Source organism: Salminus brasiliensis, chromosome 3, assembly GCF_030463535.1.
Source record: "Salminus brasiliensis chromosome 3, fSalBra1.hap2, whole genome shotgun sequence".
Classification (NCBI taxonomy): Eukaryota; Metazoa; Chordata; class Actinopteri; order Characiformes; family Bryconidae; genus Salminus; species Salminus brasiliensis.
This window is the reverse complement of record NC_132880.1, coordinates 44,533,478-44,552,737: the sequence shown is the minus strand read 5'-3', so window position 1 is coordinate 44,552,737 and position 19,260 is coordinate 44,533,478. Positions and strand designations below refer to the sequence as shown.

General features: G+C 46.0%; 1 protein-coding gene across 3 annotated transcripts in view; it reads right to left on the bottom strand.

The window, feature by feature from the left end:
* The window catches only part of tnrc18 (trinucleotide repeat containing 18), a 78,820-nt gene that overhangs the window by 7,337 nt on the left and 52,223 nt on the right, over positions 1 to 19,260 (bottom strand). For 2 of the 3 annotated variants that reach the window (XM_072676349.1, XM_072676350.1), the window contains exons 19-27: positions 16,173 to 16,561; positions 15,650 to 15,778; positions 13,488 to 13,632; positions 11,630 to 11,747; positions 5,590 to 5,665; positions 4,985 to 5,093; positions 4,195 to 4,311; positions 3,426 to 3,584; positions 1,816 to 3,122 (exon numbers count right to left, since the gene is read on the bottom strand). In XM_072676349.1, coding sequence (XP_072532450.1) covers positions 1,816 to 3,122; positions 3,426 to 3,584; positions 4,195 to 4,311; positions 4,985 to 5,093; positions 5,590 to 5,665; positions 11,630 to 11,747; positions 13,488 to 13,632; positions 15,650 to 15,778; positions 16,173 to 16,561 — 2,549 coding nt within the window. The remainder of the gene's footprint in view (positions 1 to 1,815; positions 3,123 to 3,425; positions 3,585 to 4,194; positions 4,312 to 4,984; positions 5,094 to 5,589; positions 5,666 to 11,629; positions 11,748 to 13,487; positions 13,633 to 15,649; positions 15,779 to 16,172; positions 16,562 to 19,260) is intronic. The other variant, XM_072676351.1, reaches the window with a different exon arrangement.

The following is a 19,260-nucleotide window of genomic DNA, read 5'->3' as shown; positions in this document are numbered from 1 at the left end:
GGGTATCCCAGTACAAACACAACTAGGGCTGACCAGACAAATGTTCACTCTGAGACCCGTCCGATTCATCAATTTTTTTTTTTTTTTACAAAAACACACGAGGATTACATTTGAACGTATTTAAGAATTCTAAATAACGGGAATCATTTAGATTTGTTTATATTGTAGCAGGGCTGAATATCTGGTGAGCTTGCTAAAAGTAAATCTGTGAGAGTGCATGCGCTGGAGTTGAGCGAGGGGGTGGTAGTTGAGGCCAGCAGTAACAATGTTTCTAAAAAGGTCTAAAGTATGGAGGTGTTTTTGAAGGAAACTTAAATGCGAGCTCCGTCTACGAGAATTCACTCATCATTCAACAACACTGAACACGACACCACTTGACACGGGTGAATTCCTCTGGGCGGGCTATTCTCCAACAATCTGGGAAATAAGTAGGCAACAATCTTAATGCAGATAGTAAGTTTATCTACATGCTAATATAAAATGTTCTGTTAAACGCTGCTGAGCCCATCATAACACAGGAACATGCTATGCATCTGCCTTATGATTTCTACAGGCCAGTCTTACATTTTAGACCTGTTAGCTGTTTACGGTTTAGGAAAAACTGAAAGACTGAAGACAAACGTTAGATTTTTTAACTTAAATATTTCGGAAACTAAATAAAACGTGTTTAGTTTGATTATTTATTCGTTTAGATCTAAGATTTATTTATATTTAATGAAAAACAGATAATCCTGTAGAAAATGAGAAATGATTATTATTTTAAAGCGGGAGATTTCTCAAATTTCTGTCAGGTCTAAATCTTTTCTTCTAAACATAAAAATAATTCCAAATAATTGACTCATTGCTTTTGTAAATGTAGTTGGTGTGTGTTTATGTTTAAAGAGAAATAAGAGAAGTAGTAGGCTGATTCTGTTGGAGAAGCAATTCTAACTTTAAACTGATAAAAATAAATGGAATAGGCTATAAGAGCTTCCTATAAACGAAAAAACATGCTGCTGTCTGTCTCAATATTCCACAAATGTTAGTAATTTAAAATAGTCTGTTACTACTAGGGAAAAAAACAAATTATGAACGATTAGTCAAATCTTTATACTGAACTTTGAGTCAGGTACAGCCCTACACTGCGTCATCAACTTTCTTACAATATTGCTAGGTTTGAATGTTGTCCTAAGTTTACAATGTTTACATTTTCTCAACAACATTGTCACAACCTTGTCATTAACCTTGTAACATCGCCTCTTGGTCACAATCATGTACCATTATCCATATATTACATTGTAACACTGTCATGAGAACCAAACCATGATTGCTGGGTTTTCTGCACGTATAAACAAGCGAGCACACCAGTCAGCTGCAGCAGAGTGCAAAACTATTGTTATGGGCAAAGGAAGCGACTTGACCAATGTTTAAAAAGGCATTATTATAGGGTACCGGGCACAGGACGGTAGCATCTCAGACAGCGCTAACTTGGTGGGATATTCTAGAGCCATCGTAGTGAAGGTGTACAGAGAATGGACTTGAGCGCATCCCAATGACATAACAGTGGTGCCCCACAGGTCATTGATGCCTGACGGAAAGACGACTCCGACAAGTGGTACAGTGCAATCAACGCACCACTGTGGAGCAGCTAACCTTTATAATGAAGACCTTCCATCACCGAATACAGTCAGTCCATGCCACAACACCTTTCTAGTGTCATCCAAGCCAAGTGTGGTTATTCCCACTATTAGGTAGGTGGTCATAATATTCTGATATGATCTGCAAATAACTTCTAAAAGTTAGTAATACTACAAAAATAGTGATCCAGTGACCTACCTGAGTAGGTTTCCCAAACCACTTCCACAGCTGCCTAGCTGGAAGGAATGCCGAGATCTTGGGCCTGTTCTCCACAGAAGGTAGCCTCTGTCTCTTGGCCAGCTCTTTTGTAGTGGGCAAGTGGATTCCTTCTCTCTTCTTAGGCCGACCAACGCTCTTCTTCACCTTCTGCTGCTGTTTCTGTTGCTTCTGCTGTTTGGGAGGGTCCTGCTGTTTCTGGACCTTAGTGGAGGTGACCGGGGTCTCAGACTTCACTTCCTGCTTCACCTCTACATCCTCCTCATCATCCTGTGGCGAAGTCTGTTCTTGAGGAGAAGAGGGCTGAGGAGCAGTGGGAGCTTCATCGTCTGAGCTGCAGGAGGACTCCTCATCGCTGGTGGTCGATGAGGATGAGGACGAGGAGGAGGAATTGAACCCAGCAGATGAAGAAGAGCTGCTGGTGGAGGAGCTGGAGGAGGTGGGGCTGGAGGCCCGGGAGCTGGTGGAACTGCTGTCTTGCTTGGCCTTTTTCTTCTCCTGCAAGGTCCTCCTCTCCTCTTCTCCCTCGGACTCCGAGCTGCTGCTACTGCTGCTGCTACAGCTCGCTGACTGAGCCTCTTTCTTCTCCTTCTTTTCTCCAGAGCTTTTAACCTTCACCAGGCCCTCACTCGCACTGCCCATTTTCCGGATGCTGTAGGTTGACACGCCGTCCACATTCACGGCCTCAGGCTCCTGCTTGACCTTGGGTTTGGGTTTCAGTGTTTTTTCTGCAGGGGTGGTGGCAGTGACTGTAGTGTAGCTAACGCCCATCACGGCCTTGCTGTCTCTCTTGGTGGTGTTCTGACCCTCCATCATCATCAGGGCTTTGGTCTTTTTGGTCTTGGGGGACATCACGCCTTCGTGGTCCAGCTTGATCAGGATCTCGGTCTGAGGCTGCTTGCGCTGGGTTTTCAGCCCAAACCCTGCGCCCTCATCTTCACTCTTCCGCACTCGTTTGACAGGCTTTGCCTTTCCTCCCTCATTGGTGGACAAAAAGGAAGCTAGGGATGCAGAGGGGTCGTTATAGAGATCCACAGACAGAACCTTTCCATAAAGCGCTGACGAGTAGATGGACTGGGACTGGGAGCGCACTTTGGCTGGGGGCTTGCCTATTGCGGTTTTCTTCTGGCCTTCGGTCGTTACAGGGACGGAGGGGCTGCTTGCGGTGGCCGGCTGGATCTTATTGGCTGGCCTTGAGATGCTTTTCTGGGCAGACAGGGGCCTCTCCTGGACCTGAGTTGGGGCTGATGTGTCAGCTTTTTCGTGCTCCTTCGGAGCCACTTCAGGCTCTGGAAAGCAGAACACAAGGGAGGGGTTTAATATGCCTGAGCACAACACTGACCTACATGGAATGCAGTGAAGCTAAAAGCCGTCACTGTTCTGCCAGAAAGCGTTTTTCCCTCCAGCCACAAGAAAATGATTTAATATCTATGAAACCACCAATCATATCCACCTTTGGCCAATCACAGTGTGCCTCATTTCATTAATTCCAGTAGAGCCAGCTGAACAGAACTGGAAAAGTAGCAACGCAGCAGCAAAGGTTTACTGATCTTAATGCACGAGTATGTTGAGAGTGAGGATTAGTAAATTACCAGGCTTGGGTTTGGGTTTTCTCCCTCTACCCTTGTTCTTTGGAGCAGGATCCTCTGTGCTTTTGGAGCCCGTCTCTTTGCTCTCTGAAACATCCTTACTGCACTTCCTGCCACGCCTTTTAGTGCTTGCCACCAGGAGTGCGGGAGATGGCTCAGCACCTGTGCGGAAACACAAACTCTCTTTAGTCCGGATCATTCATTCAGCCAAATAATATTTCTATTCATCATTACTGTCGGATAGAAATAGTGCATCTCCGTTTTTGCCCTTTTTTTTTTTTTAATGAAATTTAAACCAATTTTGACATTTTAAGCTTAAAAATGAACTGGCTTTTTTTTTTTACATCAACTTCCATTAAAAATTAGGAAGGTTTTCCCCTTTGCTGTAAATTTGCCATTTTGGAGCGTTACAGTGACGATATGGGGGAAATACCAGTAAACTCTTAGCAGTAGCAGTGCCTTGTAAACATAACAAGAACGGTCTCTACACCAAGCTTCCCTCCCGGACTCTTCATTTTTGAAGAACACTCTTAAACTGCTACGCATGAATACAGACATGTCAGCCTAAGAGCTGACCAATTGCAATCCACAGGCAATTTAAAAGAAAACAGCTCTTCCACCGAATCCATCATCACACCTCAAGCACGAAAGCAAACAAAATCAGCGACTGCCTGGACTCCAAATCAAACAGTGCGTTCATGCAGTCCATCAGCATAACGTTTAGATCTGGGCCGGCGTTTCGCAAACTCCCCAAGCCGCACAGAGCACTCACACTGGATCTTGTAGTCCGGGGGCAGTAGTCTGATGTGCGACAGCGGGATCCGTCCGGTGTCCCCGTCATCGAACTCCACCGTGATCAAATCGTCTGCCTCGTCCATGTCTGGGCTCCCTGGAGAGGCAGAACAGGGAGAGGGATTGATGTGCAAGAACGTACATCACCTCGATTTACATTTCCACTGAGCGAGACGGCAAATCCTCCCATGCAAATGGCCGTCAAAAGGCGAAAAGCACCAATTTCTCAGCTGCGTCTCGAGGGCCGCTGCGCTGCATATACAGGGCCCTTTTTATTCTCGTCAGCTGACAGCAGCAGTAGCTGCGGCCTCCCGTAGCCTCCGCTGCTTTAAGAGTTTTTTTGACAAGCTTCCAGCTCCCTCCTGCCTTAGTGGGAGGGAAAATAAATAATAATAGAAGCAGAGGGCTGCATGAAGCTAACCACATCATCCTTCATCCCTCAGTCCCTGCACTTCCCCACCTCCTCTGGCAGGCCTGCTGGCCTTGGCTAAAAGCTTCAGATTAAAGGAAATTAAACAAGCCTCTAGCCTGAAAGGTTAGCTGTACAGAGGACAGGAGAGATTTGTGCTGTTTCCCTTTTTTTTTTGTTAATCTTTCGCACCTGAGAAAAGGTTTGGCAGAGAGTCAGTGAGTCTATATAAAACGTGGCAGTTGATGCGGTTACAGTTAGTGTGAAGCACTTAACTACAGAGAGAGATATTTCTCTCTTGCACATGAGAGAGGGAGAGAGAGAGAGAGAGAGAGAGAGAATGAGAAATATCGCAACTTACCTCGGACGACAGTGCCAGGGTACAGGCAGCGGTACTGCTGGCTCCAATAGGCTGCAATCCTGGTCCCCTGGGGCAGGTACCTCACGGAGGGGGGCTTTACATCGATAATCTGGAGGACGGAGGCGGTGCGAGCCACAGGGAAAAATTAAATCAAGACATTTCTGCATTCTGCAAGCTCTGCTGTACGTGTTTAATCTATATGCAATGCACAGGGACTACTGTCTATTGTAATTCACAGCCGAATGACTCATGCATCGCTTTTCTGGCAACGCAACATCTCTCTTTTGTATATAATCCATCCGAGAGTGCGTGCGCTACGGCCGGGGTTGCTATTGGCTGGGCCTCTGCTTCCTACGGTCCATTAGAAAGGAGAGGTAGTAGCTGAGAGCCCTCACTGCCTAAACCAACAGTTAGAATTAGTGGAGCAAAACATGCCCTCAGCGTAGCGGGGAGTGGAAGGTGCTAAAGAGGTCCTATGTTAGAGCATGTCCAGAGCCTGTTAGCCGAGGCAGAGAGCGCGTGCCCCCGGCCATGCCGCTGTGCGCTAGGACGTGAGCGAGCCTCATTAGTGAGTGTGTAGAAGGACAGGGTGTAGAAGTACTGACCGCCTCCTGCAGCAGCTGCTCCAGGCAGTAGATGTGAGGCCTGTTCCCTCTCTCGCCTTCAACCACCACGCTGTATCTGCAAGACACGAGGCGGCGTCATTAGCACACAACCTGACCGTCTTGGCCCTGACAGCCGTGACACTGCTGAGTGACCTGCTCCAGTCACAGGTAGAGAGGGAATACTCGCAGGTACAGACATAAGACAAGGACCCCTACAGGGCATTCAAATATGAGTACAGTGCACTTCGGGAAAAGTTTCGAAACACCTGAATAAGCAACACACACACACACACACACACACACACACACACACACACACACACACACACACACACACACACACACACACTCAACGAAATAACCTACATAAGAATGGCCACATATCTTCCTAGCCTGCAAGATATCAACCCCACCAGCATGTCAGAATAAAAATAAACCAGTTGACAGAAATAGGCCATGTGTAGTACACTGTTTCAGGGAGTATTTAAAGGGGTGGAATGGACAGGACAGGGGCTGAGAAAGCTGGAACTGAGGCGGTCCTAACAAAGACAGGGTGCCTCAGAGGACCAGAGAAACAGACAGACAAGGCTTTGAGCTGCTCTTTATTCCCCAATACCCAAAGGCTGTTTTCACTCGAACAGCGAGCTTCTCCTCTGGGATCAGACTCAGTAGCAGCTTTGCTTTTTTAAATTTGTGTCCTGATAAGTTCATCCCGTCTATTACTCTTTACATTCTTTGACTGTTAGGAAGCTAGAACAGAGACAAAAAGAGTTTCTTCTTATAGTGTGTGATTAAAGAAGTCAAAGTAAATATATAAATATTTATTGGTCAAATTGTATTCATGGATCCTCATTTAGCAACTTTTTTTCCCCCCCAGATGACCAATTCAAGAAGCAGATACGCAACTCAACCAGCCGGTTGACTTGCCCAATTAGGGTAATTCTAGGCATGAATTAACAAGTATTCCAGAACAGTCACTGTAACAGAACCAGAAAATAATCAACCCTCAATCACACACACTGTCACATATTGTGAAAGTCATACAGAAAACTAGAGACTGAAATCAGGTTTGCTGTGCCAAATAAAACATAGATGAATATCTCCAGCTTTCAATTACAGCCTTGTTTACATGTTATATTTGTCAAAGCGTAATGTTTATATCTACCTACCTATCTAGAACCCTGTGAATATTACAGTACCCTTTAACGAGGGTCAGCCATGATGGCAATGGCAGAAATAATGAGTATTACTAGCTCATCTCTTATTATCTAAAGAGTAAATGACTAGGGGATATGCCAGTTTTAAGGTAAAATACTTATTCAGTCTTGGGAGGAAATCTGGCAATATGATCTTTTTATAACACGATTCTGTTAACCCCAACTGGGCAACTCAACCGCGCGGTCACACTCGATTTTTGGGTTAAGAGAGCCACATTTTATGGACATGTTTCTGCCAGTGAACAAAAATAGAATTGGGGCTTGAAGTGGCTCAGCAGTCCACAATGACAAATTTGAATCCAGAGCCATGCCGGAGCTCGAAAGAGCATGTTTGGCCATGCTCTCACCGGAAGGGCAGATGGCATTCTCTCCAGCGATGCTGGCTGGCACAGGCATTTGGTGCGGCAGAGTTGGGGACCCGGTGCGGTCCTTAGAGTGTGTCAGCTGCCTGGTGATGCCGCATCAACAGCAGTTCAAAAAGAGGCAGCGGCTGGCTTGACGAGCCCCGTCACTCCAATACGCTTCTATTTTACGACATATCCACTCAACATATCTAACCAATGGATATAATCAGCATTACACTCTCAGTTCAATGGGAGAAATAAGGCCAAACAGCCAAAAGTGGGTCTTAGTTTTTATTACAGCAATTTGTTTATGGAAAAAGGTTGACTGCACGGTTGCAACGGCAGTTAAAGGGTTAAGGAAATTGTGCAAGGCTGAGTTACTGTGTGGGATGTGAAGGGCCTAAAGTTGGAGAGCTTTAAGACCTCAGGGATATTATTACTGTAGCTGCTCTTCACCCATGACATAGAAAGGGGAAACATGAGAGCTTGATTTGGAAGATAAAAATATTCCACTGTAACAAAGAGAGACGCTAACGTTTATCCTCCGAGATGCCGGCCTGCAGACGGTACGAGAAAAGCAGATATTTATATATAAATTAATAAAAGACACCCAGACTGTCAGATGTTTGACCTGCTCTCATCTGGATGCATGAGGGTGCTTGCAGCTCCAGCGTGGGCCCAGAGCCAGCTGTCAGGCACGTCCGTCAGAGTGGCAGTCCTATTACTGAGACATGGGCCTGCGAGGTGATCTGGCACCCCCTCCTCCCCCAAAACACTTCCTCCAGCACGGCCCCAGACACACTCTCGAGCAGCAGACTCTCCTGAGAGGCAGCCTGAGGGGGCAGGGACATTGTTGGGAACAGCCAATCACCCGTGTCTGGAGGCTCCGCTTAAATTCACACCAGCTGCTCCCTGACGGGAGAGGGCGTGTGACTGGGCTCAGGATGCTGCTAGCAGGGTTAAAGACTGAAGCCTCCACACTTCAGGCTAGCTGACCTAGAGGATTCATGGAAAAACAGCCAACCTGGCTCATGGAACACTGAGAGAAATGGTGTGAACATATGATCCCAATCAAAGACAGAAGCTGCAGATTTAAAGGAGCACTGGTCGATTTTCCCTCCCTTTTCTTACAAATTTAGAACTGTGAAATATTCAGATCATCATAAATGACTATTTTAGCGATGACCTGAAACCGAGGCCCCAGACCAGCTCCTTGTCTGGGTTTACACTGATCTCCAATCAGCCTGTAAGACACCCTCATCAATGCCCCATTATGCCACACCATCCTTTCAACACCACATTACTCCATCCCATGTACTCATCACTCCACCTCCCCAAACGCCCCATCAGTCCACTCCACCTCCCAAAAATGCTCCATCATGCTCCACTCCAATATTCCTCCATCTCCCTAAACGCCCCATCACTCCACTCCAACATTGGCACACTCCACCTCCCCAAACTCTCCGTCACTCCACTTCAATATTCGTCCCCTCCACTTCAATACTCCTCCAGTCCACCTCCTCAAACACCACATCACTCCACGCCCTCATTTCCGCCCTAATATTCCTCAACCCATCTCCTCAATGCCCAATCACTCCACCCCATACCCTTAACACCCCATTACTCCACCCCATGCACTTAATGTCCCATCACACCACCCCATCTGCTCAACACCCCATAATTCCACCCCATCGGTCTGTTTATCTAAAACAACATGGCCAAAGCTGGTCAGCACCTCATATGGCGTATACCGAATGCTTATCAACTGCAGCTAAGGATGCTAACTAGCTACACAGCGCTAATAAACTCATGAGAGTTCATTACAAGAACTACTGAACAGCAAATTCACTCGACCACGCTCACAGCAGCTGATCATCACGAGCTGAACACTCAGTGTTTACAGGTTAATAAATTCACTCTCAAGAAGCTAAACGTGGTAGTGAGTAGCACCAGATATCAGGCCAAAATGCCATCAGGCCCTCAGACAGAGTTTGTGTTGTTGTATTTACTTACCTAACCACTAGATGGTGTTTCCTGAATCCTGACTAATGCACCACTAATGTAAAAGTCGTTAGATAAACCCAGTCGAAAAGGTAAACTGCTAAGGTTTATGAGGATTCGTCACTTTCAGGCTTGATCTTGTAGAATTGTAGTGTGGAGTAGTAAATCAGTGTGAATGAAAACGGTCTAGTTATTTAAGAGGAAGTAAAGCTATTTGCTATGTACGCGGACAAAACAGTATTTGCAATATACAATTCCCACATATTCAGAAATGTTTAAATTAGGAGTGGAACTGAGGACCGGAACTCGTTTTCTTGCAGAAGGTGATAATTCCTGTTTTCACACATCGGCCCAAAGCTCGGAGACTACATAAATAAAAAAAACGGGAAGTTACTGAAGGGTGAAGAGAAAGCTTCAAATTATTTTCCCATTACCCATAAATAATGAGCTGGAGCCATTAGCATGGCCTTCACGTCACGCGCATGACAATGGGCCTGCCAGCAGCTGTTCCTGCACTCACCGCACAGATCTGACGAAAGCAGCAGCTCAGGGGAGGCTCGGCCCGTCCACTTTTCTCCCTTCCCCTTCCACCACTGATCGCTTTAATTACTGACCCCACCATTTAACAGCGAGCGGTTCTGGGTATGGCCATGCCTGATAACTGTAGCGACACTGGCTCTCTACAATGGAACGGAGTGAAAAGAGATGGAGGGGTGGTGTATTCACACCTACGCTGGCTAAAGGGTAATGAAGACGGGCACGGGAATATAAACAGCAGCCGCTCGTATTCATCCGATGGCCTCCGAGTGGACCTTCAATCTCTGGATGTGTTTAAGGTGTCATGTAGCAAACAATGCTGCTGCTGCTGCAGAACGGAACCTGCGTACGGTTCCAGCCGGCGCTTCCGCTAGCACCTCACTCTCATAGCGGTGGGGATATTAAATCTCCACACAACCAGCTCCCGCTGCCGTACTAACCGCGTGGCTTGAAGAGCGTGGCTGAAGGCCTGTGAATCAAACACCGCTCTGCACAAAGGCACCTTGCACGGCAGGGTGGGAGTATTTTTAGCACAGGCACAGTGTGTGAATGCATGCGTGTGTGAGAGAACGGGTGAGGGAGAAAGAGAGAGAGAGAGAGAGAGAGAGAGAGAGAGAGAGAGATCCGTGGCAAATGGTACTGTTACATCTCATTACATCTCTTAACCACCAAACAAACCAATAAAAAGAAATCTGTACAGAGCTGAACACCACTTCACATTCACAGCACCCTTTCTCATCCCAGACATCTCTTCATTAAAATCTAACAGCAAACAAGTCTGGGTTGTCTTTCTCGCGAAAGGGAGAAAACAGAGCTGAGAACTTCCGGCTTAACAGCAGTCAGTCATAGACGATGGTGAAGAGGAAGGAAAGGGATTGGGTTTGCTTGCTTGGGTTTCCAACAAACACCACTCCACAGCTTCAGTCTCACCAGCAGCACTGCAACCATTAGTCAATCCTTCAAGATCCTTCAATTTACAACCCACAAACTCAGTACTTCAGATAGAAACAGCGCCACCATGGCAATACTCTGTTAGCAGTCTCAGTGCCGTGGCTGATATGTGTGTGTGTGTGAGGACACAGGTATGTGTAAGTACAGATATGCAGATCTGTAAATATATACATCTCTCTCTCTCTCTCTCTCTCTAGATAAACTACAATACTAAAATGTAATCAATAAATAAATAAATACACAAAATCCTTAAAAACAGGGGTGGGGTCTTTACTGACCCAGGTTTCCCACCTCCACTTTGTAGGAAGGGGTCTTGATCTCGAGCTACATGCTGGTTGTCTTCAGGGGTTAGGAGTATACCTATACATACAAGTCTCATGATTTGGACATCAGAGTTCGGTACAACGGGACATTATTATTATGTGATGATTCTGGTCTTCATTTTGCACCAAAAGATTCTTATGGCCTGACAGCCTCTATAAAGTCCATTCTTAAGCAGTGCTATGAGACTGATATGGCTCCAGCACTATTTGGACATCCTGATTCTGGAACGGTCCACAGCTTAGCTTCATAATGCTACTTTAAAGACTGGCAGTATTTGGACAGATGGCAGTTGTGAAGGATCATGTAAATACAGACACTAGAACTATAAGTATGCTTATGTATGTATGCGTTGTGTGCGTGCATGCTTTGAAAAAAAAATAAAATAAATATATATTACAAAAAATAAGTTCTGTTCTGTACCAATACACATACCATTACACCCCTAGACATCCTTGCCTATAACAGACTGTGAGAGACCATGTGATACTTTAACAGAGACCAGATACGGCAAATAAAACAAACCCTTGTAAGATTCCCTCACTGGCAGGAACGCTTGACCATTTCTCACCAACCTCACAAGCGCTCATTAACTCTGCTATATGTAAAAATCACCACACCACAAATTTACCCCAAACCCAATCCTTCAGGGACCTTGTGACCACTTACATGTCAGGTGAGTGGACCGTGTTGACATGGCCGGCGTACAGCAGCTTGTCATCCATGGGAATGAGCACACGCAGTCCATCCTGCAGCTCATCTTTGTCTATCACGCAGTTCCGAGGGGCTGAACAGAGAGAGACACACAGAGACCATGAGCTAAATTCAGCGTTTTAGTACAGAGAGAGAATCGCTCAGCCAGTAGGGGAGTAGAAGCTGTACCGAAGCTCAAACAGCCAGCATCAACTTTTACATACATGGACTGGTGGCAGACAGTGGTTCATTTAGTGTTGTGTTTAAATCCCAACCGCTAGAGGGCGGTGTTGTACTCAGTTTTCAGATCCCACTGTTCTTGTACTCCGATTTCATGCAGATGGTGATCAGACATTAAGATTGGATATCGGTCCAGATATGAACAAAATTAGCTGGATTGTGTATCGGATAATTAGGCTGATCCATGAAACCAATCATTTCACTTTAATTGGTTGGTGAGAGACTGCAGTAAATGTGCAAATAAATAAATGACAAATGGCAATTTATTACATTTATATCTATGTGTTAATTTGTTATATTATATAAAGCATGGTGAGGTGAACGGTTTATTAATGCAGCAATGTTAATGGGTATCGTCCGATATGCAAAGTTTATATATCGGTATCGTAAATGAAAAATGCAGGATTGGTGCTTCCCTAGTTTATATACTATGACAGTTTTCCTAAATTTCCTAATTTTCAAATCTCAGCGTTTACAGCAACGGGCTATTAGGGACAGAGTTGTGGGTTTGATACCAAGCTGCCACTGTTGGGCCCTTGAGCAAGGCAGCGATGGATGCCCACCATTGCGAGCACATGTGCTCACTGCATCACCGTGTTTGTAGTGTGTGTGTGTGTATTTACACTGTATAGATGGGTTAATGACTAAATACAGAGGCCAAACCCTGTGTCCAACACAAACAGGGAATATGGCTGCCATAGTCTTTTTCACTCACCCCCACCCACCCCCCACCCACCCCTTTGCTTTGTTTACAGTATCACAATATAATAAATTCTAACCCTGTATCGCGTGTAAACGTAACCTATCGCACCAGGTTATCGCCCATACACAGCCCTGTCAGCCAGTCCAGATACGGTCATTGCAGCAAAGTGCTGTCGGAGGTAAACTCCAGGTGCAATAACATTCATCTACGCGTAACCATATGAACACAATCAAGCTGAGTCAATGGTCAGATTTTTAATGCAGATTAAGACAAGCGTGGGCGTGAAATGACTCCTGCCTCCTGTCACTCAAAGCCATTTGCTTTTTAGCAGTGATGCACAGGCAGGAAAAGGAAGGCTGATTTGGTCATAAAACAGCAATTAAAAATGGGAGAGCGCTGATGAAAAGAGCTCAACAGCCCTGCTGATGGAGGAGGAGGCTGAATAAGGCTGAGCGCCTTTGAGTGAAAGCGGGTGCGTGCCACTCGCATACGACACTAATATTATAGAGAATAGACTATGAACTAACCTTAACAGTGTGGGTTTGGCAGGTTAGTTACCCAAATGTTTACATACCATCCTGTTTTGTAATAACAGGAAGTGATGAAGCGTTGCTATGCCAACATACATCACTGCAAGCTCTCCTTCTGCAGTCACCGCTGCACTTGCATCATTATCGGCCTACTCGCCTTCAGTCATGCATTGAATTGTGGGACAGTAGTGTCCTTTCGAAATCACACTCAGAAACCCACCAGTTCTTGAGCATACTTAACTCGCTTACCTATATTACATACTAATACTCAAAAACCAGTAAGCATTACTAATTAGCATGCGACTGGGACGCAGAGTGTGTGTGTGTGTGTGTGTGTGTGTGTGTGTGTGTGTATACTTACCGGGAGTGCAGGGTCTCTCTGGCTGAGCGCTGGGAGGGAGGTTTTCATCCTCTGAGAAGCTGCTATCCTGGTTTGGTTCGAAGTCCTCGTCAGCTGCCATGCTCTCCATCAGCTTACTAACAGCCCCACCTTTTCCTCGAGCCTGCTTTGGAAATTCAAACATACACACACACACTTAGTCAATGTGTGCCATAATGAACATTAAATTCAGGGTGTCACTTTTTGTCAAATGTAGCAAAAGAAAGTCGTTTTAGAAGGGGTGGGCAACACCATGATGCTTCTGTGAACTTTTATGAGACACACTACAATACTTTTCTGACATTTGCTAAGCTAGAATAAACAAAAATGAACCAGAGGTGGCACCTTTAACAAATACTATAAAAATAGGAGTACAAATGTAATCAGGTACACTAATTATACCCTGGCAGGAGCGGGAACTGACAAACCCTGAACCTTAAACCCTGGTTCTCCTTCAAAATAACATCCAGAAGAACCAAAACCCACCCTAGAAAGCGCTAAACCAAGCTGATAAAGCAGTCAAATGTGACCTGGAGTTTGGAAGAACATGGTGTTGTAGATACTGGAGAGCAGCTCATCACCTCCAGACTAGTTTTGGGAATACGGGTTATTACGGGAACTAGGCCTCATAATCCTGGCTTTTCCTGTGCTCCCCTCCCACAGAGTACCGAGTCTAATTAGGCTTGCTGTTCTCTCTCGCAGCCTCCATGCAGTGGGTATTCAGAGCAGAGCTGTACAGCATGGGACAGGAGGCCAGGCCTGGCCAAGCTCTTTCAAATGCATGGCTTTTCCCAGTGGTCTGCAGGAGGGGAGTTCAAACATGGCTGAGAGGACACAATGAGAGGACAGCAGTACAATCAGGAATAGTTACAGTGTTAAACTTATGCTAGAATATCTGGATTCTGTGAGCTGCCGTGCCGCCGGTGCTGTAACCCAGCCAATAAAAACAGAGCTTGGTTTTTATTGATTCTCCATAAAAGGAGAATCAGGGCGTTTCATGCAGATGCAAAATAGCAGGGTTGTAAATAGCGTGTTAAACAACATCTAAGCATTTGTCACCCCCAACCAAGGTCACATACCAACTATTTATACAGCAAACAGCACAGTTTGTGATGAAAAATACCATAATACTGTCTCACCCTAGCTTGTAAAACATCCTCTCTTAGCTAAACTGGATTCCTGAAGTGTGTTTGGGTGTGTGTGTGTAGTGTCACACTCAATAAAGATATCAGATCTGTAGGTACCCTTTTAGTTTTTGGTCAGGACATCCCTACGTATCGCTGGTTTAATTCCATGTGCTGGTGTGGTGAGAATTGATTCAGTAAAACCCATTTAGATGAGTGACAAGCTCGACACGCCAGACACAGGATTCTCCATTTCAAAACGCCAGAACACCCAGGGGAACACCCGCACCTCAGGATGCCACATCAGAACATGTGATTTCTACATAAAACGAGAAAGAGTGACTGTGGTGGATTTTAAAACGCGGCCCACGTTTCTCTCTCTCTCTCGCAGAACAGAAAATAAACGTCTATCGAAACAGATAAATGAGGCAGTGGGGCAGGGAAATGGATGGAGGGAGACATCCTTTAGTTCATTCTGCTCCCCTCCCACAGAGCACCGAGTCTAATTAGGCTTGCTGTTCTCTCTCGCAGCCTCCGTGCAGTGGGTATTCAGAGCAGAGCTGTACAGCATGGGACAGGAGGCCAGGCCTGGCCAAGCTCATTCAAATGCATGGCTTTTCCCAGTGGTCTGCAGGAGGGGCCTCCAGCCTGCCAGGTAAAATTATTCTAATCCCTTTCAGTTTCCTTCTCCCAGGCTTGACTCTCTCTCTCTCTCTCTCTCTCTTTCTCTCTTTCTCTTCCGACCCTCACCATACAGAGTGCCTCACGAAATGGCCGCTCCTTACCCACCCACCCCTTTCAAATATTTATCATCTGGCCTTTTGTCTTTGAGCTGTAAAAAATGATCGCTAATGCCGCATGAATCATATATTTTATGGGCTAATGCATCAAGGGCAGTTGCATTAGGGGATTTCAGAATTTAATGTTGCTAGTGGGGGCTAACTGGGTAGGGAAAAGCATGGCGTCTTCATAATCATTAGCATGTTATTAGCAACACGCCATGTGCCAGGTGGAGCTTACCTCTCGGGCTTTGGGCTTGACCTTGCTCTTGCGACCCGGGCTGACCGGGGGCGCTGTGCTGCTCTCGGCAGGGGTGCTGGAGAACGGGGCCAAGGGCAGTCGCATTGGGCTCTCCTTCAACCTCTTTTTCTGCAATGTACACACACACACGCGCACACGTAAAATAAGCTGAGCCTCCAGCACACACCGACTGAAAGGCCTCACACAAGTACATGACAGGACACAAGCAGGAGTTATTCCCAGACATCGCAGCCCATCACAGAGCAGCGGATGGGGGAAATAAACATTAATGGGCTACCCTGTTCACAGCACTATAAAAAGGCAGAGGGAGGATGTGGAGGGAGGGACAGCGACGGCTGGTAATTGTAGCCTGGCAAGCTCCAGTCATCCCTTCACTTCCAACAACATGACATTCACAGCAGGAGGTTCTTCTTGTCCTACAAATGCAGCGGGACACCTGCTGCCGTGCAGAGCTGCGGACTGGCAGGCAGGGACCACTGTGCATAAATAAACCAGAACTCACCTTTCCCAATACTTTAGCCTCCTTGGCCTTAGGCAGCTCCTTGGAGCCCTGAGGAGAGGTTTTGGGGACGCGGGCCACTTTGGATGGAGTTGGTTTGGAAGGAGATATGGGGTTGGATTGGGCAGCGTCGTGGAGGAAGATGCGCTCGCTCCTGCGGCGGGTCCAGCGCTCCTCGTCGCTGCCGTCGGCAGGGAAGTCCAAGCTGAGCTCGGCTGTGGGCTTGGGCTTCTTTGGCTTGCGGCCACGCTTGCTGGGGCTGGATTCCTCGCGCAGCACGCTGGCCGGGGGCAGCAGAGGGAGCTCTGGAGTGGATCTCTTGCCGTGCAGAAGGGACGGAAACTTCCGGATCTTGATGTCGCTTTCAGAGTCGGTGAACTCAAACTCTGTGCCTTGAGAAAAGAAAGCAAAAGACTGAATAAATATTAATATTCTTTATCATAATAATAAAATAAACACACAAAAGGCATTCAGACGCCAGGCCCACTCAGCAGGATTTCTTAAATCCTAACCAGTCAATCCTAATCCAGTGCTGGAACCGTAAGAAATCCCATACATACATATCCTTCAGTCGCCACAGTACAAGATCTGTCCAGAATTAAACACCACACCTTCATATTATGCTCAGTGGTCTCATCTATCAGTAGCTGAGATCTCGGGCAACAGCCAGGAACAGATTGCTCTATGATCTTGATCTGAGAAGATAGTCGTTTAAGATCAGGCTGAAATTGGAACTGTCAGGAGGGACATCAGCCTCAGAATCAGCCCAATTATCCTGTAATGTGGCCAGGCATGCGTCTATTGAAATACCAGTTCACACACACATGCCCTACGGTGTGGCATTACTCATAACAAGAAAGAAATGAAAATGGAACAGAAGCACCATGCAAGGGTTTGGGCACCCTAACAGCCTGGAGCTCCCAGATGACTTTTACTAAGGCTTTAGATCCTAATTAGCTCCTTGCAGCTATAGAATAGGCCTTGGCTACCAGTTTATTGCTAATCTGACTTTTCAAAACCATGGCCCAATAATCAGCAGCTATGGGCTCCATCAAGCAGCTGCCTAGCACTCTGACAATTACAATAGTTGATGTAAGCAGGAGAATTGGAGAGTGCTTTCAGGTAGCCGGTTCCTCAGTCTTTAATGTAATTAAAAAATGACGAACAGCGGAGAACTGCAAGACCAAGACCACGGTCTGAAAAAACTGCTTGCAGGATTGCTAGGAAGGCAAAGCAAAACTCCTGTCTGACTTTCAGGACTGTATGGAGTGGTGGTGCACTGGTCTACTGTGCTGCAACACCTGCAAAAGATGACCTTCATGGGGGAGGACATCACATGAAAACGTTTCCTGTGTCTTCACCATATAAATTCAGCATCAGAAGTCTTTTTTTAAAGGAACATCGACAAAAGCCTGATACACTTTAACCGCAGAAATAAAGCACTCCTCTCCAACTGTTAAACATGGGGGTGGATCACTCATGCTTTGGGCTTTTGCGGCCAGTGGCAGTGGGAAAGCAAGGATGTATTTCGTTAAATACTGAACTACTTTGAGAGATGCAAGATGAAGGTGCCAAGAAGCTTTCTGCAACAAACACTTGGTGAAACTCCCCCAGGCAAGAATTAAAAGCATTTTCAAGCGGTGACACTTGCCAAAGGCCTGTATTCCATTTAGCTCGGACAATGGAGCTGGAAATGACGCCCGTGCGCCAGAGCGGACCAGGGTTACATTTACATAAACATTCCAATAACTGAACGTTATAAATCAAACTTTTCCCAGAAAACTGTTAACTAAAGACCTCAGGGTTTACCACAACTGGTCTGACACCCCTTAACCTGTGTTTTATGGCAGATTTACCAAGATTTTGCCCCACTTTTATATTACAGGTTAGCGATACCACTACATGATTTTTTTTGTGAATCTAAACATCGTGGAAAAACACGTCCACAGACGGCAGTTGGTCAGTACTGCCGAACTGCAGAAGTGCTCATAAACTGTAACTTGAAGTGCGGTGCAGCCATCCCGGATTTAGAACTCTGCGTTGGTGAGGCTCTACAGACTCTCAGAGTAAGAAACCCGACTTCTAGAGGCATTCCAGTAGATTTGTCTAATTTGAACCCTTAAAATTCAACACAAACACTCAACACAGCAGATTTTTTAATTATATATATATATATATATATATATATATATATACGCACGCAGCTCATACTTTTGCTTTAGGGTCTTTTTCCATTTTTGCAATTTTACAATTGTAAACATTGGCAATTAGACCATAATCTGGCTTTAAATATTAGAGAAATTTAAGTTTCCACCTTTTGCAAATGAGCTCATCTTGAACTCGCTTAGCTATTCACAATAACAGGCACAGTATTCCGACCAGGGGTGCCCAAACGTGCACATGCCTCTGCATAATCCAATCCAACCTAACAATTTTACGTCCTTCAGTTCTTCTCTTTACTGCCGTCATGGTTCGCATATCTGTCTCCGCCACCACAGAACCAATCTTTTACTGCGCAATGACACAACAGACGCCACTCATCAACTCCCGCTGACTCCTGTAGTGCACAGCGATCCGTCAGAATAACAATCATATGAACCCTGTAGAACATCACTGCACACTTTATGTAAACAATGAGCCGGCGATAAAAAGTCCACGAGGATTCTTTTTTTAATTGGTGTCATCAACTTCCCCAACCGATTGGTGCAGCTCTAAGCTGTACGAGCATGCAAATGTGTGCTGGAGAAAGATAAGTGGGACCAGATGCAGAGAAGAATATCAGGCACTAATGCTGTTTGGCCACTTTAGAAGGGGGGCTGGAGGGGGGTGTTAATGAGGGGCCGAGGCTGTCTGCTGGAAGGCCCGTCACAAGCTCCACTGGGTGTCCTCTCATCACAGCTCCACAGCAACACTTCATCAAAGCACAGCCCAGTCAGTGTCACGCTCACGGTGAGCATGAGAAAGACACACACACACACACACACACACACACACACACACACACACACACACACACACACACACACACACGAAGGGTAATGGTGCTCCAGTATCCAGGTGGCAGAAAACTGATGTGTGTCTATATTCAATA